Source organism: Sciurus carolinensis, chromosome 10, assembly GCF_902686445.1.
Source record: "Sciurus carolinensis chromosome 10, mSciCar1.2, whole genome shotgun sequence".
Lineage (NCBI taxonomy): Eukaryota > Metazoa > Chordata > Mammalia > Rodentia > Sciuridae > Sciurus > Sciurus carolinensis.
The window spans coordinates 138,625,369-138,649,932 of record NC_062222.1 but is presented as its reverse complement, the minus strand read 5'-3'; the positions used below and the strand labels follow the sequence as shown (position 1 = coordinate 138,649,932).

Genomic DNA, 24,564 nt, shown 5'->3' with positions numbered 1-24,564 from the left:
AAAAGAAAAAATGAGATTTGTCTTGCAAATGTAGTCTCTTCTTTTGTTAAAAAATTTACTTTAGAATAGTTTTAGATTTATAGACACATTACAAGAGTATAGAAAGTTCCCGTACTCTATATCTAGTTACCTTGCTTGAGTAGCATCTTACATTAGTGTGGCACATTTTTCACAATTAGTGAGTTGTATCGATGCACTGTTAACTGAAGTCCAACTTCATTCAGTTTTCCCTAATTTTTATGTAATCTCCTTTTTCTGTTCCAGAATCCCACCCAGGATAATGAATCCTTCACTACATTCTGTTGCCATGTCTCCTTAGGCTCCTCTGGGCTGTGACAGTTTCTTTTCTTCTTTTACTTAGAAATTCTCCAGAATTTCAGAAACTTCTGGGCATCGCTATGGAGCTTTTTCTGCTGTGCAGTGATGATGCAGAGTCAGATGTCAGGATGGTGGCTGACGAATGCCTGAACAAAGTTATCAAAGTAAGAACCGTGGGGTGTAATCATGGGCCGACAGAAGATGCCACTGGTGGGTGTCTGTGTCTCAGTGGCGCATGCGTAGGGTGTCTGCACACCTTGCATTCCTGGAGTGTGGTTGGCAGTACAGAAATGGGGAGAAAGGAGCTCCTAGGATGGGGTGATAGAGTCAGGAGCCACAGCTGGCAGTGGTGCTGGGAGGCAACAGAGAGATGGGCCCCTGGCTGTTCTGTCGCTGCTTCCTGACGAAGAGTCATGCTGACCCCGCAGCTGTAATCCAGTGTGCCTTTTTGTTTTCTACTGCAAAACTGTGTTTTTATCCTTCTCTCTTCCTCCTCATGAGTCTCCAACCTGTCCTGGTCAGCTGATTCCAGACCACCTTTGACTTTCTAAGTGGGCTTTTTGAAGGTTTTTTTTTTTTTTTTGTGGGTCCACAGTTAAATGCCGTTCCCAGCGCTGAGGAGGGCTCTCTAACGTAGCTCTCCACCCTTTTCCAAATGCTGCTGCTTGGTGGTGGTGGGGGAGAGCATGCTTCTGTCCCCTCTCTGCAGGGATCCTTGTTCACTGAACAGTTATAGTTCTCCTCTTTTGCCCCTCCTGCTTTGAGTCCCACCCCTGACATTTAGAGAGGACTTTGAGAAGAGGCCGCCTCACTTCCCTCTTCTGGAAGACTGTCTTCCACCTAATACTTGTTTGACTGGTTGAACCAGGAGCTCCAGCCAATACCATCATCTCCCTTCCTGTTAGGGTCTTAGAATAGAGCTATTCCTTGGTCTCTTCCAAAGTCTTTCTTTGCAGAGTAAATTTTACTTTTGAACAGTTATCTTCTCCCTTTCCTAATGTTCCTGCCTTCCTCAGGAAGGCTTGTCACCTGTTACTCCTGTCAAGGCTAAGCATCTTTGCCAGGCAGAGAGAGCAGAGAGAGATCTGCATTGAATCTTTCTCTGCCACTTCCTAATGGAACAATGTGGGAACGTTTCCTCAGTTATAAGTTGGGATCACAGACTTTTTGTAGTGAGTGCAGGAGCATGTGTGTGTGTGTAAGGACTGCCACGCACTGGTCCCTCGAGGTGGTAAGTATCATTACTAATGAAATTCTCACACTCTTCCCCAGTGAGGTGGAAGGCATTGCTTTCTGTCTTCTGTTACATGGATCCATGGAATTGTGCTGCCCCAGGAATCATTCCCACCTGGCCTTACACAGTCTTTTGGCTAGCTGTGCTTTTTGTGGTCAGGATGCGGCCAGCTTCTCTGTAGCCAGGGTTCTGGCTCTCTCTTCCTGAGCAGGCTTTGGGAGGGCCCTCTGTCATCTCTAGAGTAGTCACTGTGCCTTCCTCTGCACCTGCTCTGTGTGCCTGTGCTTACCCTCTGCCTCCCATGATGGCCTAATGGTCAGTTTCATCTGCTTTGTGTGCCTGATACTCTGGTCACCCTTTTGCAGCTGTTGCCCCGCAGCATGTTTGCAGATGGTCTATTTGAGTTCTGTTTGCTTCTCCAGGCCTAGATAACTTTGGCTTTTTTTTTTTTTTTTCTCCCCATTGAAATACAATCAGTTCTTGATTGTCAATCCTCAGGGTCAGGAAACCTTAAAAGAGGGCAGTTGCAGGTTCCCTTGTTCATGGCAAGTTGGGAGGTAGAGAGACAGAGAGAACAATATGACCCCAGATTGCTTTAATACTGGTCACTGCACACATGGGCACTGTTCCATTTTGAGACCATCTTGCTTCGACTGCTGCCAGAACTGCAGTCATAGTGCCTTGGTGTCTGCTTTGAGGCTGTGAGAGCCCTGGCTTGTAGCTTTAGGTTCTGCCGCTTCTTGCTTCTCTCCTTTTCCATTTTCTCTTCTGTGTTTTCACTCTCCCAGTGCAGACATTCCAGATTCTTTGGTACATCTCTGAACATAAGATAAACTCAGTCTCTCTCATTCTTTCTCTTTTGCTCAAAGTCGAATATGAGACTGTTTGGCTGCTGTCAGATTTCTGCCTCGAATACTGCAAGTTATCAGTTTCCGCTGGCTCAAAGTGGGGTCAGGATCCAGCTAGAGTTGCTCTTACTGTGGCAGAGGAAGGGTAGGCGGGGAGACTGTGGGTGACCCCAGGCCAGGTCTAAGGGACGGGCCGGAATGAAGGAATGGTCAGTCAGACTCTTGTCTCCTCTTGAGAATTATTGTGTGCATTTTCTAAGGATCAGATTGCAGCCCAAGAACATGGGAACATTTTGCTTGTCGCTTGTGTAGAGTACGCAGTGGAGTCTGACACAGCCTGGCAGTGAAGCTGGTGTGTCCAGAAGTAACTCGATGTGTGTTGTGAAGTCTGTATTTGCAAGGACTGGGTAAGTCATCAGGCATCAGGAGGCTGAGTGATGCTCTCTGTCTAGGCAGGCAGAGGGACCTCTTGGAGGCAGTAAGGACCTTCTTCCCCTCTGCAGCATCCTGCCTTGGCGGTGCTCAGGGTGGACTCTTCTCATGCTGCGGGGAGTGGGGTGCCTGGAGGATCAGTCCCAGGGGGTCATACTTTGGTGGGGAACGAGGAGCTCCTGAAAATCTTACACACAGTCAGAGGAGGGCTTTCGGTTTTTTTGGTACCAGAGATTGAACCCAGGGATGCTTAACCACTGAGCCACATCCTCAGCCCTTTTTTTTTTTTAATTTAGAAACAGGGTCTTGCTAAGTTGCTTTAGGGCCTGGCTATGTTGTTGATGCTGGCTGTGAACTTGAACTTGGAATCCTACTGTCTCATCCTCCCAAGCCACTGGAATTGTACGCATGTGCTGTTGCACCTGACCAGAGTAAGGCATTGTATTGGAAGCAGGACCTGGTAAGGAGTAGAGAGAGTCCCCGATAGAGAGAACCAAGCGAGAATCCTTGCCTACACAGTCCAGGAGAGTAGGGCCCAAGCTAGGGTGGTGGCATTGGGACCAGGACCGGGAGGCAGCCAGACTGGGCCGGATTTGGCTGCCAGCATGGAAGCAGGTGCCCTGGAGTAGGAAGCATAGTGGGCTGTGTCACTGAGAAGAGTTGAGCTTTAGTTTTTTCTTGTTATAAGTTTGATATTAGGTTACAAAGCATTTATGAAGCTAAATCAAGATTTGCTATGGCTTCTGATTTTGTTTAAGAAATTATGTTTTAATATTTTCTCTAGTTTGATTTGCTCATTTAAGGACTTTTAGCATGAACTGCAACAGTGGAATCAGGACTTAAAAGTTTCTGAGCCATCGTAATACTTCAGAGTCAATCTCCTAAGTATGCCTCTGCTTTTGATTGTCAAGTTCATTGGTCCAGTGGTGAACCCCACTACGACCAGCTCAGTCACTGGACATGAGGCTCTGTATGTCGCTGTGAGGAAGGGCTGCTACATTCTCTCTGAAGGTGGGCAGGCATTTGCAATGCCATTTTAGAAGAGAAGGTTTCCAGGGTGAGAATGGGGCAGCCTTTCTGCGATGGGGACTTCGCGCCATCAGCTGTGATTAGAGTTCAAGTGGGCACGTGGACGTTATTTCTGGTTTAGTCCTGAAGTGAGCAGGGAGGGGTAGGAAATGAGCTGTGAGGACCATGAGGCTCCTTTTTGGCACTGGGGTTGGGGCCAGTGAACATCTCAGCCAGCAAGTGAAGGAGGCCAGGCCTACAGGAAGGACATGGAATTCTGCACCAGGAAGTGTTCCTCGCCCCATGAGGGGCTGAGATCCTACAGCATGCCCTCAGCCCTGAGCCCTATAAACTTTCCAGGATTCCATCACCTGAACTATTGTCATCTGATAGAATGTGTTGCTAGTAAAGATTGAAGGTTTTCTGTGAGAACTTTGAATTTATTTCAGTTTTGATATTATGTAGTGTTTGATTTTGATGAAAGTTAAATCCTTTTTCATCCCATTCTTTTGTTCAGGTAAGTAAGCTGTGTCTAGTGTATTCAGTAATGTCTGTGAATTTGCTTTTTTTTTTTTCTTTCTTTCTTTCCTTCTTTCTTTATTTCTTTCTGGTACCAGGGATTGAACTCAGGGGCACTTAACCACTGAGCCACATCTCCAGCCCATTTTTATATTTTATTGAGAGACAGGGTCTCACTGAGTTGCTTAGGACCTTGCTGAGTTGCTGGCTTTGAACTGTGATCCTTTTACCTCATCCTCCTAAGCTGCTGGGTTTACAGGCATGCACCACCATGTCTGGCATGAATTTGCTTCTTAATGAATGGCTTCCTAAGGTAGTTGTTACTATATTTTACTTTGTCCCCAGATTAAAATTTTGGTTGCTTTTAGCTGTGTTTAGAACTGTAAGTGGAAAATGTCTTCCATGAACAGATCTCTTGTATTTCCTTGTAGGCTTTGATGGATTCTAATCTTCCGAGGCTACAGTTAGAACTCTATAAGGAAATTAAAAAGGTGAGCCCTTACTTTCCATTCTTGAAAAAGATGTACTGTTTCACTGTATTAAGCAGGATTGTATGAATTTTTATCTTTTAGTTAATAAGTAAAATTGTTAGGAGAAAATATTGTTTGGTAAAGTAGATTTTATTGTCTAAAAGCTTATTCTTAATTTTTGTTAGATGAGATAGGAATTTAAAATGGGAACTTAGTTTTTGATACGTTTATAATTGAAGCCCACTGAACCTCAGAATCTTAGAACCAGTCACCAAATGTTTTACACATCTAATCGGCCTTTTCTGTAAACACAGAAAGTAACACTGAAAGGGTATGCTTTGCTTACACATAGCCCTGTTGGTGACTCATGCATGTGACTGTTACATGTAACATGTCCCTTATTAAACCCATGCAGAATGGTGCCTCTCGAAGTCTGCGTGCTGCCCTGTGGAGGTTTGCAGAGCTGGCTCACCTGGTTCGGCCTCAGAAATGCAGGTAAGTTGTACCTTTGGGTTATGTTCATTACTGTTTTTGGCGAGTGGCCAGCTCCTGTCAATCCGTTGTCCCACTCACATCCCTTCTTCAGAGGTCTCCCTTTCCAGTCTCTCTGAAGTGACCCACCTCTGCCCCTCTAAATTGTAGTCAGCACTGGTCAGCTTGTTTTTGCATGCTACAGTAGTGTGCTCTTTGTTTCCTGTCCCCAAGAAAGACTTCGTAGGTGTGCACTCTAGGGCAGCAGGGATCTTCCCATCTTGTTCCTTGCTGCAGTCCCAAACCAGTGACAGAATCTGCACTGGTGGTTCATCAGCCTCATTGTCATCAACTGTAGGGGTCACAGAAAAGTAGGCTTTGTCTGTCTTGTGGGTTCAGAGGTGAACATTGAACTGTGCATGTCGTCCTGACCAGTGGAAACAATTCCGTTAGTTGATTTAGAAACAGAGCACAAGCATGGCTTTCATCATTTATTCTCCTTGACCCACAAGGCCTGCAGATGTCCCAGAGACCCTCGACTTCACCCTGGGTGACCCGTAGAGTGACCTGAACCCTCACTATTAATAGAAACGATGATATATTCAGTCATGATTGACTTCAGTAAAAATCTCACATGGCTGCAGAGGTACAGTCAGTAAGGAGATTTCTTTTTATAAAACCCTTTTCCTTTTACTGTCCTTTTCATTTGTTTTTTGTTGTAGTTGTTGTTGTTTGGCACTGGAAATCAACTGGACCCAGGGCCTTGGGCTTGCTAAACATGCTGCACCACTAAGCTGCTCCCTAAACCCAGCCATCTTAATTTGAGATTATTTTGTGGTATTTCTGCAGTGATACATTGCAGTTTCACCACATAGCAAACCAAAATGATCTTAAAAATACAGATCTGTGCCACCGTTCCTTCCTTAAGCTCTCTTACTCATTGCCTAGTGCTGCTCAGGTGAAACCCAGGCTCCTCATGTGGGCCCAGGCAGCCTGCCAGCCTTGGCCCTGTCGTCGCTGGCCTGGTTTAGTTCTTCCAACAAGTCAGGTTGTCTGATATATCTCCAGGAGCTCCTGCTGTGTGCATCTGCAAGTCCCCCCCCACCCCCCCAGTGCTCTGTGGCCCTGCATACTGCCTGTCTCAGCCACACCCCTGCAGGCAGCTGGCTATCTTCTACCCCTTGTGGCCAAGGATTTGTTCAGTGAAGTCTCTTGGCCTTGAGTGAGTCCTGTGACTCACTCTTGTACCCTACATGTTCCGTTTTCCCCTCCAGAGGACCAGCCTGTATGTTGAAGTCCTCTTTTGGTTTGAACACTTTTTTCTAGTTTGTAATGCTCCTTTTTCAAGAAAGTTTTGGTCAGCAGGGCAAGTTGGCACCCATCTGTAACCCTAGGAACTTGGGAGGCTGAGGCAGGAGGATTACAAGTTTGAGACCAATCTGGGCAACTTAGCAAGACCCTGTCTCAAAATATAAAACAAAAAGGGCTTGCCCCGCCTGGGCTCGAGGGAACCGCGGCACCGCCCCAACCGGCATGTGGGGTGGGCGCCCCCGGGCCCCCGAGGCGGTGCCTGGCTGCGCCAGAGGACGAGGAAGAGGAGCGGCGGGTGGCGCCCGGCTCCCCAGGCACCGCAGCCCGGAGCACGGGCTCCCCGGAGGGAGTTTGGGGCGTCCCAGCCCCGCAGGAGGGACCCGGAAGCAGAAGCGGAGCCGCGAGTCGAGCGGAGCCGCTGCCCCCGCTGCCCGCCGGCGCCGGGTGGGGGTCCTGGCGGCTGGATGGGCAGCGGCGGCGCGGGCCGCGATGGGTGAGGAGCAGGGCACGGTGAGCAGCGGTGGGCCCCAGGAGGCACGGGGCCGGACGCGAGCGCCGCGGGCCACCCCAAGCCCCCGAGGCCGCGGGGGCGGGGACAGCGCCTGGACTGCGCGACTCCTTTCGGAGTCGAGTGGCGGCGACTGCGGAAGGGACTCAGGATGTGCGGACACGAGTGCCCTGGGGCCCTTGAGGAACCATGGAGCCCCGGAGTGGAGGAAGAGCCACGCACTGGGGCAGCCCGCGGGACTGGCACTCACCGGTCCCCTCAATCCCCAGACTTTGCAACTGCAGCTGGAGCAGGAGGAGGAAGCTGGGGACAAAAAGAGGGAGGGGATGAACAGCAGGAGGCGCGCCCCCGTGGAGGAGACGGAGCCCAGGACCCTCGCCTGGCTCCCGATGGAGTGGTCCTGGACGTGCTGGGTCAGCGGTGCCTGCCCCCGGCCAAGAGACAAGTCTTTTGCTCAGTGTACTGCGTGGAGAGTGACCTGCCCGAGGTCCCCACCACCGAACAGCTTTCGCCACTTGGGCTCCGCAGGTGCCCAACCCCTCCAACCCTCCGTCCTCCTTCCCCAGCCCCAGGCTGCCCCTCCTGGCTGACCCCCTTTCTCCCGACATTGGCAGCATTGAGCTGGAGTTCTACCTGGCGCTGGAGCCATTCTCCCTGCGAGGCCTGTTAGGAGCTCCACCCTATTCTGGCCTGGGCAGGGTAGGGGATGCCTATGCGCCCCTCATGGTGCTGATGTGCCCCGTGTGCCTGGAAGACAAGCCCATCAAGCCCCTGCCCTGCTGCAAGAAGGCTGTGTGCGAGGAGTGCCTCAAAGCCTGAGCTCCCAGGTTACACCAGGGACTTCAGGATTCAGTTTCCCTTCGTAGTCACCCTGGCACTGCTGTGCCTGGAAGCAGTGCAACAGATGAGGAACTCAGCAGTGATCTAAGATCAGCCAGTTTCAAAGACCAACCCTGCCTGGTCTGCCACGGTTCCTAAAACTCTTCCCTTGGACTCAAATTTCTGTTAAGATATGCCTCCAAAAAGATGAGAGGTGAAATTCATCTATAACCTGAATAGGTTAACACACTAAACCATTGATTGGCATGTTTGACACATTAGCAAACTCTTTAGATTTGTTAAATTGCTGTAGAAGGCGGTAATTATAAAAGTGGTGTGGTAGTGGTATAGGTAGCAAAGAACTCAAGAAATGAAATAGGGATGTTAAAAGGGAAGGAAGCAAAACACCTAAGATAAAATTTTCTTATTTTTAAGTTCTGTACGTGACCGACTCCACAAAAGTATAACTTCCGGGATACTAAAAAGCTAAGGACTAAAAGTAAATACTGAGTGTAACTGGGTAGTCAACTCGAATGATACAGGTAGTAATAGCCACCATTTACTGTGACCGTGTCTGTGTGTCAGGTGCCATCACATTCTCTTCTGTCATGATTTTCTGACAATTTAGGCATTATTATATTAACCTGAGAAGTCATGAGCCAGAGGCTCAGGCAGGTTAATCACTTTCTGGACTAGGATAAGTATTGAGCTGAACTGCAAATCTGGTGAGGTCTGACTTCAGATCATGCTTCTTCCACCCCCTGTATTTCAATTTCTTGATCCATTGTTCTAGCCTGTTTATTTATTTTTATTATGTAATTATTCATAAAAGATCACTTGGTTTACAATGTTTTAAAGCTTGTGCTAACATTAGGCTAGATGCATTTTTTGTTTAAATAGCTTCAGCAGTTGTGCATGAAGAGCAAGGAAGAGTTGAGTTTTAAAAAAGTCACCTTTAATTTAAAAAACACTTAATAGAAACCAAGTATTATTTCTTTCATGGCATTTTTCTATTTAGTCCTTTACTTTCTGTTGCATTTTGTTTTTCTTTATTCCTTCTCTGTGTATCCACTTCCATCAGTGCTGGTGTTTAAAGACATTTTTTTAGTAGGATATTAACTGCTAGCCCTAGTTTTTAGTGCGGAGTTCTTGACTTTTTCCTTTGTCTTAATAAGCATTTTAGTGTGAGTCGAAGGGGTCACATCAGGAGGTGCTGGCCAAATACCACTTTTAAATCAAAAGCCACTTTCTCCTTTTAAAAGAACAGTCATTGAACAAATATATATTGAATCTAACATGAAGGCCTAAGTTAATAAAAGGGGTAGGGAGAGGTGTTTGATATCTAGTCATCAAGAGATATAATTAAAAAGATGCAATAAACTATGAAGGAATAAAAAGGAATTGAGACATTTGGGAAAAGTCCAAATATTTAAAATATAGCACATATAATACTAAAATAGACTGTATGTCTAAGAGCTAACCTGGTTAGTATAACAATGAGTATTTTTCAGTTTGTGTAGCTTACCTGTCAGAATATGAGAGGTCTTTGCAAATTAATATTTATTGATAATATGAGATAACTACAGTGAATATAACATTTCAAAGTACTCTGTCATTTCTTCAGTGCATTTTTATTTATCAAGTGTTTTAATGTTGCATGTCCCCATTACCGGTAATGGTTCAAAATTATTTGTAAAACTTTTGGTCTTCTATTTAAAATATGCTTTCATAATGATTTTAATTTCACATGACCCTCACTAATAAAAATGGACTTACAACTAAAGTATTGTATGTATTTCTAGAAAATATTTGTTTTGTATTTTATAGAGATTTATTTTACTCAAAATTTTCAAGAATTTGTTCCTCTTTTTCCCTTGGTGATCCTTAGCACAATACAGCAGCCCATGGCCTGTGCAGTTTCACAGTGTGCTGATGTCATTAGTATTGGAATAAATTACATGTGATGATTTGCCTTAATTTGATTTTTGGTTTTATTGGCAATTCTATGACCATATTTGAATTTCTTATTCATGTACATTGTTTGTTGACTGTATTGCACTTCCTTTTCAAGTCCTGTTTCATAAATCCTTAAATTGGAGGTATCATTTCAGAGCCCAAATTAAAATATCTTTGAATAGCAAAAAAAAAAAAAAAAAAAAAAAGGGGACTGAGGTGTGGCTCAGTGTTAGAGCAGCCTACAATCAATCCCCAGTGTTGCAAGAAAAAAAGAGAATGCTTCATTCACTTCTAAAAATTTTTGTTTTCAGTGTTTGTTATCTATTTTTCAGTTAACAATCTGAGTATTTTAACAGCTGTTGTAATATACTACAAATGATTTTTAAACCCAGCTTCTTATAGTCCTATGTGATCTGTGGGGAAGATGGAGGACAGGTGAACTTCATCTGTGGATAGGCTCCTATTCTTTCAGCTGAGCCTTGTGTAGTCTCCATTAAGGACCATTTCGCTTATAAAATTGGATTTTACCTAACAGGGAACTGATTGCTTCTATTTCTTGTTAGAGAATACCTGAATAGTGACACATGTTCCTTTTGTGTACACAGGCCTTACCTGGTGAACCTCCTGCCATGCCTGACTCGAACAAGCAAGAGACCTGAGGAATCAGTACAGGAGACCTTGGCCGCAGCTGTTCCCAAAATCATGGCTTCTTTTGGCAACTTTGCAAATGACAATGAAATCAAGGTCTGATTGTACCTCCAGGCACACACATTCTAGTGATACCGGGAAGTAGTCTTGCAGGGCTTAGGGCTTTTGGACAGGCTATCACTTGAGAGAACTTCTTGGTTATATTATGCTTCCTAACTCAGCTACCAGCATTCGTGACATTTTGAGGCACCCCAGAAGCTTTTTTTCACTTCTGCTTTCCTATCACGGGGTGAAGAGTTGAATAGGGAGTTGGCCGATAGATACAAATTCCAAAGGTATTTTTCTAGAGCAGAATGTTTTTTGGCATACTGAATTGGCTCCTTAATCTAGCTGGGGAGAGAGACAGACAGTACCAGGTCTGCAGGTAGCAGAGCTCACTGTGGGCCCTGTGAGTGTATGAGTGCCCAGAAGCTGCCAGGGCCTACTTGGCTTCCTGTTTGTGCTTTATCCTAGCAAGCCACCTGGGTCCCACTCTAGTGTTTCCTTCATACAGAAGTTGTGACTATGTCACATGTTCTGCAGATTGCAGGATTTTTGGCCTTCTCCATTTTTGTGGTTAAGTCCTAGGATTGGACCTGGGTTGTGTTCTGGGGAGGTCATGGAGTGCAGTGGTGAGAGCACTGCTTTTGGAATCAGATAGACTTGAACTAGAAGTTCTGCCCTGTTGACCATCTCTTTCCCTTTATGCAAATTATCCAACAGTTCTTAGCTGCTTGTTCTCTTCCTCTGAAAAGCGGGACATGAAGGGTACCTATATAAGGCAGTTCTGGGAGTGCAGAAACTGTGTGCATGTGGAATGTGGCAAAGGGCCTGGCCCACAGGAAGTGCTCGGGTGTTAGCTGAGACTGCTGTCATTAGCTGTATGACCCTGGGTAAATTATTTGGCCTCTCATGTTTTTTCTCTGACCTTTAAAGTTTTATTTTTTAAAATTTTTTAAATTGATGCATTATAACTGTACATAACCATGGGATTTGTTGTTACATATGTGTACATGCACACAACATCATTTGTTAAGTTTCATTTCCAGTACCTCCCCTTGGAAGTTTTCTTGTTAATACTAAAGTAATGTTAAAAACCAGTTTCACAGGCTTTTGAAATAATCAAGGGAGATTATGAATCTAAAGAATTTAGTGTAGTAACTAAATCATGCTCAGTTGTAGCCACTACTGCTCTTATTTTGTTCTACCTCTCTGGGTTGGGGGTAGATGCTCCTGGGAAGTTGTAGGACTTGAGAGCGGCACAGTTCCCGTGTGCCCACCGTTGGAGGCGGGAGGGGGGCTCTTGAGGGCATTCACCTCATGGATAACTCTGACAGGGCTCAGAGACCAGGCAGATGGTAGATGTTTCTGTAGTTTTAGTTCTTCTCATCCTGTGACTTAGTTTACCATTTAAGTAAGACGATGCAAATCTTTTTGTTGTTGTTTTTATAGAGTTGCCACTAATTTAACTTCTTCCTATTTATTCCCCTGTCCTTCTGCACTTTTATGTTAGTTCAAATTTATTAGCAGTGAAATCCATGAGTACTCAAGGATTATAAATAAAGACACTAGTCCCTCTACTTTTCCTAATCCTGTGTCTCAGAGGCAGACACATCTCTTTGTTTCTTCTGGTATTTACCTCCAAGTTTCTAATCAACATGCTTAGACTGCTATTTTTGGATTTAAAAATTTTAGACTCTTTTCACTATAAAAGAGATTAATTTAGCCCTAACCCTTCTGTCCTTTCACTAAGGTTATATCAAAAATCAGTATAACATTATGCCCAAATAGTCAGAGCTGGTTAGGTGTGATTATATTTCTTTGTACAACTTTTCGTTTTTCTTGAGGTAGTGATTGCTTCTTTTTCACTTATATTCATTGGCCATTTACATTCTCTTATACCTTCTAATGGCTTTGTAAGATGCATCTCAGTACAGGTTTCTCCATGATAGGTATTGGATCCTTTTTTTCCCTAGTACAGTAGTCTGTCCTAGAATTCTCCAGCTTGCCTTAGTCTGGCCAGTTTGCTCATTAGGTTTTTTCCCAGGTCAGTTCTTGGGCCTTTGTTTTGCCCTGGAAATTCACTTTGCTGCTCTTTTATTGATGCCTGGTTCCTGGATGTCATCTTTTTTTTTTTTTTTTTTTTTTGTGGTACTGTTGATTGAGCCTGTGGATGCCACGTCTTTATCTTTCTAGGTCTGCTCCCCTATTTTGATGGAATATATCCTCTATTAGCTTTCTTAGAAGGGATGAATGGGAGGTAAATTTTGCATCCCTATAAATGCCTTTATCTCTCTTGGTTGGATATAGCATTTTGGAATGGAAATCATTTTTCTTCAGAATGTTGTCTTTTTTTTTTTAAATATTTTTTAGTTGTCAGTGGATCTTTATTTTTTTATGTGGTGCTGAGGATCAAACCCAGTGCCTCACACATGCTAGGCAAGCGCTGTACTGCTGAGCCAGGACCCCAGCCCTGAAGTCTTTTTCCATTGTCTTGCAGTCTACAGCATCATTATAAAATGTCACATGACCTGATGCCTTAGTCTTTGAAAGCTTTTCATTTTGGGGAGGTGGAATGCTTGGTACTTGGTAGGACTTTAATTTGGAAACATGTCTTTAAATTCTAGGACATTTTTAAACTTTTTTGGGGCAGGGGTACCAGTGATTGAACCCAGGAGCACTTAACCACTGAGCCACATCCCCAACACTTTTTATTTTTATTTAGAGATAGTCTTGCTGAGTTGCTTAGGGCCTCACTTAGTGACTGAGTCTGGCTTTAAACTGAGAGTCCTCCCGCCTCAAACTCTCTAGGCAGCTGGGATAACAGGTGTGTGCCACCACGCTTGGCATTTTTTTGATTTTTTGACATGTTCTTCTCTACTTCCTATGTTCTCTCTTCTGAAGTTACTTAGATGTTAGTCCTTCTGGATCAGTTGACAGTATTATTACTTTATTTTATTTGCTGTGCATTCTAAATGTACATCTTGTGCACTGGACTCTCAGCTAAGGTACTGATTGAAGTTTTTATAGCACCTCCTTTGACCTTGTCTGTTTCCTCTTGATTCTGCTCTTTTCTTTATTTTGGTCTTTCTCTTTTGTGTTGATGGTTGTCCATGTAGACTTGAATGAGACTTTGTAAAGGTTCAAGGGAGTAGGCATGTAGAGGACTCTTCTCCCTGGCTTCTTTAGCTGATGGATGGTGGGCCTGCTTTTCCACTGCTGTGTCTTTTAATGTCAGTAGCTGTAAGTCTTTTTCCTCTTGAACCAGTCAGAATCCCTAGAGGAAAATTCCTCATGCTCCTGCTTGCGGACCATACTTCTGGTTCCTTTGCCTGTGCTTGTCTGGAGACCCAAGACTGGTAGGGGGCTGAGAGTGTCAGTGGTCAGAAGCACTTACTCTTTCTGCCTTTGTGTGTCCTCTATCTGTCCTCAACTATGCAAACTCCTCTTGAGATTATCCCTCTTTGTCTTTGCAGCCGTAAGGAGGGAGTTCCACTTGCTGGCTCCCTGGGACTGAGTGGCTGGAGGTTTGCACAGCAAGTGCTCGACATGCTCCTTGCTTCAGCCACAGCCACTCCACCCTCCATCTGGTGCTTCCAGGGCCTGGCTTCACTGGGAGTGAGTTACTTTGTCCAAACCTCTGTCCTTCTGTGCTTCCTTCCTTCCTTTGTCCTCCTCATCTTTGTCCTCCTATTCTGTAGTTCTGGGGATTGAATCCTGGGCACTCCACCACTGAACTTATCTCCAACCCTTTATATGTTTTATTTTGAGGCAGGGTCCTGCTGAGTTTCCGTGGCTGGCCTTGAATTTGTGATCCTCCTGCATCAGCCTGTTGAGTCACTGGGATCACAGGTGTACCAGTGCTTCTGCCTTCTCTTGGAGTTCTGTGACTTGGATGTGTAAGGAAAGAACTTAATGAAGGAAACAGAGAGGAGAGGCAACTCAACAGAACACAGGTTTATTCGGAAAAGGCTGTGGAGGAGGGCTCAGTGGAGACTGAGATCCGTCTCCAGTAGTTATAAGGGAATGAAGGAGTGGGGGTGCTTTTGCAGTTAGGCCATTGTTTGGGGCTTGTCAGGGAAGGGTCCTTGTGGTCATCACCTCTGTTCTTTGAGGTGGTCACTGTTCGATGTTGAACCAGGTGTTTTCATGATTCCAGTCCCAGATAGCAGTTTCCTTTCTTTGTGTGATGATGGAGTATTGACTGGGAGGTGGCTCTTGTTCTAGGAGGGAGGATATGTTTCAAAAATGGCATAGCCTGTGTCACGTTCTTCTTTAATAGGATGCACTTGATTTTTTGGGGATCCTTTGTGACTTTATGATTATAATTGCCATGTCCAATCCCTAAGTACTCTTGACTCTAAAGTTTAATGATTTATGCATCTTTTCCCATTTGAAGTACTCTTGGAAATAGGTCACAGATGCATTTTGAAAAGTGGAGCCTTCCATGTAGCACAGCCCCTCCACTATTCTGAGGAGCACGTAAGCCTAGCCTAGACTAGCACCTCCTTTCAGCTAGAGTGTTCTTGGGGTTGTGGAGGTTTAGTTCTTGGTAGGCCCCTTAGAGCTCTCAAGTCAGATTTTATTATTTATTATTCCAGACTCTTTAGTTTCACAGTGGACTGGCTGTTCATAAAGTGTTTAGTGTTCCTTGTGCTTGTAAGTTTGGATTAATGCAGAATGATTTTTAATTTACTTTTTCAGTGATGTGCATGTGCATGTTTTCAAAGGAGTTGTTTAAGATGTCAGTATCTTGCCTTGCAGCTAAAAAAGTTTGTCAGAGCTAAATTGATGGACTCTCTAGATGGTGTCCAGGGGAGAAATGGCAGGCTACATATCATTGGGGGTTTCCATGGCAGGAGACTAGCCCTTTGCTTCTTGGGTCCCAGAATCTAATCCACAAAGTCACTGAGACTTGATAAGACTCAGAACCAGTTTATGCAACCTCAATTTTGAGGAGAGACTTGGAATCCAATAGCTAGTTGATATATCTGTGTTGTTTGCCTGGGTATTACCCTAATTATCCCTGTTCAGGATCAGTAGGACCTCATGCAGACCCAGTGATGGGCTATCATTGCAGAGAGCATGGTTTAGCATGATGGGAATGGATTTTTTTTTTTTTTTTTTTTTTTTTTTTTTTTTTTTTTTTGTGGTGCTGAGAATGGAACCCAGGGCCTCATATCACACATGCTAGGCTCTGCCATTGTATCATACCCAGCTCTGGGAATGGATATTCTTAAGTAACTTGGTCACCATGTGAATGCAGCTCTAGGTGGTTATTCTTTCTCATTCTTTGGAGAGTTTTGTCAAAACTTAAATGGCCACTGTTGAACTGATTGCCCTTTTCCTTGGTCTTATCTTGGAGGTCCAGTGGGAATGCCTTAGTTTTGATTTCTTGGGACAGCTCTGGTGCCATGCTGTTGCAGCCAGTAAGGTCACAGATGTTTCCCCTTGTAGACATACAACCTAAGAACACCTTCCAGCACTTTTCCAGATGTCTCTTAGTCCAGGACATTGTTATAGTGTCTAGTACTCTTTTTTTTTTTTTCTTTTTTTTTTCTTTTTTCTTTATTTCAGTGTTGCTGTTGTTGTTGTTGTTGTTGTTGTTTTTTAACTGTCTTTATTTTATATAGTGCCCTTACTCACCCTGTGCCCAAATAATGTGAATGCATATTTTCTGGAAGCTGAGTCCTCCACCCTCAGAGAGAGGAAATAGATGCTGGGCCAAGTCCCTAGTATAGTTTGTTTATACACTGCTCTTAAGTATCCCAAGCTTGGAGATCTTCCATTCAGCTATTGGAAAGGTTTCAGTTATTTATTATTCGTACTCTGCAAGAATTTGAAGCTCCTAGTTCTCTTTTATTTTTATTTATTTTTTTGTAGTTCTGGAGTTCAAACCCTGGCTTTGTACAAAGAAGGCAAGCACTCTACCATGGATCTATACCTCCAACCCCAGAGCTCCTAATTCAATCCTAGTTTTATGAAATATGTGGTAAGCTTCACAGGGAACTCAGCTTTCATCGACTTGAATTTTCACTTTCATAGGTTCTGTTAAAGGCTTTCATAGCAAATCTGAAGTCAAGTTCACCCACTGTTCGGCGGACAGCTGCTGGCTCAGCTGTGAGCATCTGTCAGCATTCTCGGAGGACACAGTACTTTTACAGCTGGCTCCTAAATGTGCTTCTAGGTAAGATGGGGGCCGGTGAGTGGTCTAGTCACCAGTGCTTATAGAAGATGGACCTCTGAAAAAATCTTTAACACAGTATTGATCCCTTAGCTTCGAGGCTGGGCCACTGGCTGATGGGTAGATGTGAGCTGCATTGGGAGTGCTCTGAGTTCCCATGGGGTCTTTGTGCTCATGCAGAATGCAACTGTACCCAAGGACACCAGGCAGTGGGTATAGGGACACCTGAGGCTGTGCCTCAGTTCCCTGTAACATTTGTGCCCTTTTAGCCTTTGCTACCAGCCTTGGGGTTAGTCTCTCCTGTATCCTCCACCCTCTTTACAACAAGGTATACCATGCATCTCCAAGCAGCAGATCAGCTGTTAAAAAGTCTGTGGCTGCCTTTGTAGGTCTGCTGGTTCCTGTGGAGGAAGAACACCCCACGCTCCTGATCCTCGGTGTGCTGCTCACATTGAGGTATCTAGTGCCATTGTTGCAGCAGCAGGTCAAGGACACAAGCCTGAAAGGCAGCTTTGGGGTAACACGGAAAGAAATGGAAGTCTCTCCCTCTGCTGAGCAGCTTGTCCAGGTAGGAGCCATGGGAGTGACTCTAGTCTCTGCATTTTAACAGTATACACTTCAAGACCCAGATAATTTGGATGAAAAGAGGCAGAACCGAGGGCCAGCAGTGTGGACTCTGGTTCATGACTGTTGGCTTCCATCCTAGGGGCCACCTCTAAACTGTGACCTCTGTGTTATTGTCATTGCAAGTAAAGTAAAGGTGCTGTGTATCACATTAAGCCCTTTAGATCCCCACACTTGGCACAGGGACTGCTGTTAGCCTGTTTCTTAAACCAGGGGTCTTCCATTCAGTGAGTACTGCTTGGGTGCCCACTGTGTGGAAGGCATTGGGCAGGGCAGCTGCTGGGTGTGCATTGAGCACTTCCACTGCAGAGTCTCCCCAAGGTTGAGTGCACTTGTCTGGGCAGGGTGGTATACCAGGCATGTGTGGGCAGAATGTAGACTTTGGTAGACTGGCAGGAACTCAGTGTATTTTTTGGAAAAAATTGAAGGTGTATTCTAACAAAAGAGAATCACATTCAACAAATTCAAGAGAGCAAATCTTTCATCTGGGATTGTACTCAGCAATCCTGTGGTGAGTGTTGTGTAGTGTACAGTTTAGTTAGGAACTCAAGAAGCGTGCCTCGCAACAAATAACATGACCAAGAAACTGGGAAAGGGAAGGCACATCCATGTGTTGTTCTCAAGGAGGAGAAGCAGCAGTGGATGACTCCATGAAAACCAGCAAGATCCTAGAGGAAACTTGATGGTCCAACTATGAAACAGGGCCTCTTGCTCGCTAGGCAGGTGCTTTCCCACTGAGCCACATTCCCAGCCTCTAAGAAGTAATTGTAAATAATGAAATGAAAGAGGATCTATTTGACCATTACTCTTGGAATATTCTCTTTTAAGTGACACATAGTAATAATGAAATTTTTCTTCTTGAGTTATTATAGTAATAGACTGGAGTAAATACTGTTTATGTACACGTGATAAAGTTAGTTTCAGACTTCTAGGCAGAGCATATCCACGTAGTCTTACATAGCAGCATGTACATGCGATCAGTCTGGACAGTATGAAGTACCAATGTTGCTGACATTTCTGGAGCAGCAGAGGAGGTGAAGGGAACGAGAACAGTGGTCTATTCAGCTGGGCGGCTTCGTATTACAGATCTAAGTTGACTGCCTCACCAGGGTCCATAAGCGTTTTCTACCAGGGACCAGAGAGTAAATGTTCTAAGCTCTTTAGGCCTTACCTGCTCATTTCAGCTGCTCGGCTCTACCATTATAACATGACAGTGGCCACACACAGCCATAGGTGTGGTGAGTTTCAGGGAAACAGGAAAAACAGGCCTGGGCCACATATGGCCTGTGGACTAGAGCTTGTCAACCCATGATTTAGGACGTGGAGGTTTCCATCAGAAGAGCTAGAAACCAAGGGTTAAAGGTAGCTACCTCCAGGACTTTGCCTTTTTATTTTGCACTTTTCTACACTGATTTTTTAAAATGTATTTTATGATAATTTTAGGTAGGGTTGGCAAGCTTAGCAAACAAAGATACAAAATGCCACTGAAATTTGAATTTCAGATAAACTAATTTTATAATACAAGTATTTCGTAATTCAGATGGGACTTACTTATACTACAAAATTATTTGTTCTCTGAAATTCAAATTTAACTGGTCTTCCTGTGTTTCTTCTGGCAACTCTGAAGTGAAAAATAAAAATTCATTTTGTTCAAATGAGTTGTGATATAGTATTAAAATCGCTAATAAGGTTTGACATATGCCTTTAAAATTTCTGGTGACTCTGAGTGCACTCTGTCACGTGTCTGATATTTGAATGTGTCCTCCTGACTCCACCTCTGTGTCTATTGTGCTTGTCCCTCTTCCCAGTCGTCTATTTCAGAAAATGGAGATGTGAATTGGTGTTCTGCTGCTGTGGTGCAAGTGTGCTGTTTACTTTTAAAAGAATATGTCATTGGGAGCCTGGGGTGTGTCTCACTGGCAGAGCGCTTGCCTAGCCCACGTGAGGCACTGGGTTCAATCCTTAGCACTGCATAACAAATAAAATAAAGGCATTCTGTCCATCTACAACTACAAAAAAAAATTAAAAAACAAAAAAAACAGTATGCCAGTGGAAAATCCATGGGAATTTAGGAAGCAACCTGGATGCTAATGACCACAATGGTAGAGGTGATAAAGAAGAGTTTGGGGGAGAAATTCCTAGGCTCAATCTTTGCCAGCAAAGACCTGTTGAAGGGCAGAGTGGAAGCTGGGACTGATCACCTGCCTCTGTTTCCAGGTTTATGAGCTGACTTTGCATCACACACAGCACCAAGACCACAACGTGGTGACGGGGGCGCTGGAGCTGTTGCAGCAACTCTTCCGCACGCCCCCTCCAGAGCTGCTGCAAGCACTGACCACACCAGGGGGCCTCAGGCAGCTTGCTGCTGCTGAAGAGGATGCCCGAGGTCGGGGCCGCAGCAGGAGCATTGTGGAACTTCTAGGTGAATTCTCCGGTTCTCAGCGAGTCCTGCCGTAACTAATTGTGCGGTGTGCTTGTGACCCCTTGTGTGGCATTGTGGGAGCATACTGTGCTGAACAGTCCACACCCAGTTCTTTCCCTAGACTTGCAGTGCAGGTTTTACAAATAGGAGACCTAAGTTTAGAAAGAGAGATGACAGAATGAGATCAGACATTTAAAACCTGGCCTCCTGGCTCTCTTTCTGACTTGGCTACCCCTACCTTGGAGTTTTAGATGTCATTAAATGAAAACATTAGGGAAAATATTCCTAGGGCCTTGTGTTAATTTGCCCAAGATGGTATCTTCAAGTCTGCATAAGGGTTTTATAGTTCCTTGTGTCCTGTGTTTCCTGACTTTAGAAAATTCCTTCCATTTTGAGTTCTTGCATAAGGTACCTCACCAGCCCAGTCTGCTCTTTTCCAGGGAGTTGGATCCTGATTCAATGAGGGGCTGCTGTTCTAGAGCAGGGAGCTTGGTGAGCCCTTGCTCACATGGGGTGCCCTTTGGAGCTGGGCTAAGCTGGGAAACCCTGCACCTCAGCCTGCAGAAGTGAGCCTGGGGTACAGTAGAACTCTGTGGGGCTGCTTCTGACCCTGGGCCTCTGCTAGGCTGCTACAGTGTGTGTGCACATGAAACAAGGTCTTTACTTACTGCATTGACACACTAGAGAGAATTTGGATTTCTGATTGCTGCTTTGTAAGCATAAATGTTTGCCATGAAACAGAAAGCTTTAATAGGCCCTGTCTGCTACCCTTTGCAGTGAAGGACTCTTTTCTTTGTAATTCATGCCTCGGAGCTAATTGGTGGAAATACTCATCTCTAATGATTTTTTCCAATGAAAACTTATACTGAATTATTAGTTGGGCATATAATATGAGATTGCTAATATTTGATTTCTGAAATGCCACTTATTTTAACTCTACATTTTAGTCATATTTATGGAACTATGTATTTGAATGTCAGCGTAACTTTTATATTAAAATTAAACTGTTGAACTCTGGTATTCGGGCACTTCCTATGGAAATATGTTCATATTTTTCCTTGTTTTAAAGTTGAATACATTTTTTGATGTTTTTAAAATTTCTTCTAGATTTTAGCAGCTTGTTACCTTAATTTCATCTCTTACTTTCTATGATTTGCAGCTGGAGGGGGTTCCTCATGCAGCCCTGTTCTTTCAAGAAAACAAAAAGGTGATTATTTCAGAAATTTAAACTATGTTGAATCTCACTGCTTTTCCTGTATCTCCATTACACATCAGACTCTCCCTCTTCCCTGTAGAGTGATTGCGTGGGCAGATGTTGCTGAAATCTGGGAACTAGGCCTGAGGCTATGTAGGGTGACTTTTTAAAATTGCTTCTCTATAGGGATTGTTTAGTGATCAGGTTTTTTTTTTTTTTTTTTTTTTTTTTTTAACCTGGTTGTGATATTTTATTGTTTTCATCATTAATTTTTAATGCTTTAGATCAGGGATCAGTAAACTTTTGTTGTAAAGGGCCAGAAAGTGAATATTTTTGCCATATGAGCCAGAGTTTCTCTTTTGCAAGTGTTCAACTTTCCTGTGGCAGGAAAACAGTTGTATGTGATACATGGACAATGGGGCATGTCTGTGATCCAGCAAAACTTTATTTACACACGCAGACTGGCCCACTCCTGCCCTAGGAAGTGCATTATATTTTATAAAGGTAACTTACTCTCCTAATGAATTTGTTTAGTATTAGGAATATTATTAGATAGTGTCTTTTGTTTGGTTAATTAATTTAGACCCAATTGTCATTTGTTAGCTGTATTATAATTTTGTACATATCAAAATGTTCTGTTCCAACTAACTTATTTTTATTAAGTTAGTGTGTTTCTGCTATAATCTGATAGTTTTCATACACATTATCACTTTGCAACTCCAATTTTCTTTTCCATTGTGGATTTCCATAGGAAAGAATTTGTCTTTTTCTGTTTTGAAATCTGATCAGACTAATCCTTTTCTCTGTGTGTGGTGCTTTGTGTTCGAGAGGCTAATATTACTTGTAGTATTGAATGGAATCTTAACAGAATTAACATTCTAGCCTTCATTGAATTCCATAGACCTTGCCTTGAAGGTCCTGGAATGAGTACTTTGGAAGCAAGCTGGGCAAGGTGGATTATACTCATAATCCCAACTGTTTGGGACCTGAAGCAGGTGGATGGCTTGAACCCAGGAGTTTGGGACAAGCCTGTGTAATGTAGCGAGGCCCTGTCTCAAAAGAAACCAAAACATTTGCACCATCATAGTGTGGAATCCTTAATGTGTGATTTTTAGACAAACATTGAAATTGTCGAAAGGCCAGTGGGATTCTGGGAAAAGTCAGTCTCTGTTCTTAAGATAGGAGAGATTTTTGAACACATTATAAAGTTACTGAAAACTTATTTATTAGTCATTTTTCCAGAGATGCTGAGTTAGATGACTGACTGACATCACTAACATGAATTGTTCTGTCCTCTCGTAAGTGCTTAGGACATGGGATATTTCCTCAGTCTTTACATGTATTTTTCTGTTTTTGGTTCCCCCTTCTGTTTTAAACATTTTTGTGGTAACTACAAAAATTTTTTTTTTTTTATTTTTTTTTTAAGTGAGATGTGCCAGTATGGATGAAGATGAAAAGCATAGTTGTGTTGGATGTGGGCTGGGGGTGAGGGACAGAGGTGGCCTGGAGTCTCTTCTCTGGTAGCAGCCTGCCCTGCTTCCTTCTAAGAGGCCTGCCCTGGGGAGGGGTCCATGGCACATGTTCGTACACCCCGGAATTGGAGGATGGAGACTGCGTTAACGTCCACATTCACTGTTCAGGGATAAAAGGCCCCTTTGTTTAGTTTGTTCAGTTTTGTGCCATGTTACTGTGTATTCCTTTCACCTAGATTTTGGGTTTCCTTTGCTGATTTTATTCTATGCTTTTAATGTCAGATCGTGTAAGTTTATGAGAGTTAGCACAGCTTTGACTTATGTAAGAAATTGGAAATTGCCAGTAACTATTTAGTGGCATTTGTATGTAGTGCAGCCGTAACAATTGTGTCCTAAGTTAAATCATATTTCAACTTTTGGTTTCTTTTTTCTTAATATAATTTTGAACACAAATTATAAAATGTATTTTAGAACTTTGTTAAATATTCATCCTCAGATAATGTGGTACTTGAGTTCTAATAATTAACCATAGTCTAGAAAATTAGAAGATAATAAAATGAAAGTGATTTTTATTTATATATAAAAATTTTGTGTAAATTCTGATGTGCCATTGGATATAGGAGATGGACTTTCCAATGCTAATAGAATCAGATCTTTTCAGTTATAACTTACCATTTTAAGTTTAATAGTAATATAAATTATTTGCAATGATATTAGTTGAATGAATCGATACTAATTATTAAAATATTTTATGGTACAGTTGACAATCATTGCTGTTAAACCATATAGGTTTATTTAATTTAATAGTATTATAAACATTATATCTTTGCATTCTTTGTATTTGACACTTTTTAGAGGTATAAAAATATATGATCATAAACTGTGAGCATAAATTAAATACATTTTTCAGCTTAGGATGTGCATTTATTTGAATTTTTAAGTCCTTACTTTTAGCAAACTTATAGGGAATATGGCTTCATTATTTACTAGGCAAAGTGCTCGTGGGAGAAGAAGAAGCCTTGGAGGATGACTCAGAATCCAGGTCGGAAGTCAGCAGCTCTGCTTTTGCAGGTAGTTTTTGTCAGTGAGTAGCCAGTGTTGGCCTTTGTTTGTCTGCTGTCTCCACCTCTGCCTGCCCCAGCCCCTCAGCCAGCAGAGAGCAGGGGTAGGCGTGGCATGGGGGTCAGCCTGCTAAGGTAGTTGGCAGTTCTCACAGCTTCTCTTATTATGTTCATTTTGAAGTGTGTATGATTGTGTTTTCTGTGGGGAGGGCTGGTTTGAAGGTAGGCTTATCCTCTTCAGTTGGGGTGTTAGGTGGAGATGTCTCAGGAATTGGATGGGGAGAATGGGATGAAAAATTGTCTGTTGATGATTTAACTTGCAAGAATCTACCTCTGTTTACAGTTAGTTATCTAATTAAGTTCTTTGTATACTTCATGAAGATGAGTTTTAACTTAAGACATTAATATCTGGATTAAATGAGGTAGTTTGTGTGTATAATCCTATCCAAAATAATAGTTTTAGATAAATGAAAGTAAGTCCAAGGTATTTGGGAAGGAAAATCCAAATAATGCCAGTCATAATTACTTATTTATATTACAAAATAAATATAGATTTTATTTCTGATAACAAAGCTGGAAAAGATAAACAACAGAAAATTATCTGTGTTAAATACTATAAACCTCAAGTGCTCCTGACCCAGTTGCCCCCTGGAGTGACCACTGCCCACAGCTTGTGGTCCATCTTGTTTTGGGGGGTTATCTTTTTATAGTTGTAAATGAACATCATGCATTTTATTTGTTTATCTTTTTATTTGGTGCTGAGGATGGAACCCAGTGCCTCACACATGCTAAGCCGGCACTCTACCACTGAGCCACAACGCCAGCCCCTAGGGGTCCATCTTTATGAAGTAGTTTTTATATAGTGTTTTTTTGTTTTTGTTTTGTTTCTAAATGGGAATTTAAAAATGAACCTGGGAAAATGTGGTATATATTTAGCCTGCAGGTGGATGGGACTGGATTAGGGATCTTGAACAGGTTTTAGAAGAAGGTGAATGCCCCCAAGAGCAACAGTGAATTCCTGACCG

General features: G+C 43.2%; 2 protein-coding genes across 4 annotated transcripts in view; both read left to right on the top strand.

Moving 5' to 3' along the window:
* Htt (huntingtin) overlaps positions 1–24,564 on the top strand; it is a 141,504-nt gene that overhangs the window by 28,789 nt on the left and 88,151 nt on the right. For 2 of the 3 annotated variants that reach the window (XM_047565664.1, XM_047565665.1), the window contains exons 3-11: positions 362–482; positions 4,791–4,850; positions 5,245–5,324; positions 10,500–10,638; positions 16,627–16,768; positions 17,155–17,333; positions 19,607–19,811; positions 20,971–21,018; positions 23,469–23,549. In XM_047565664.1, the coding sequence (XP_047421620.1) occupies positions 362–482; positions 4,791–4,850; positions 5,245–5,324; positions 10,500–10,638; positions 16,627–16,768; positions 17,155–17,333; positions 19,607–19,811; positions 20,971–21,018; positions 23,469–23,549 (1,055 nt within the window). The remainder of the gene's footprint in view (positions 1–361; positions 483–4,790; positions 4,851–5,244; positions 5,325–10,499; positions 10,639–16,626; positions 16,769–17,154; positions 17,334–19,606; positions 19,812–20,970; positions 21,019–23,468; positions 23,550–24,564) is intronic. The other variant, XM_047565666.1, reaches the window with a different exon arrangement.
* LOC124994032 (E3 ubiquitin-protein ligase RNF217-like) lies at positions 6,157–9,991 on the top strand. Its single transcript, XM_047565667.1, is given in 3 exon segments — positions 6,157–7,497; positions 7,500–7,631; positions 7,634–9,991. Coding segments are annotated over 3 exon segments (1,101 nt in total). The 5' UTR covers positions 6,157–6,833; the 3' UTR covers positions 7,939–9,991.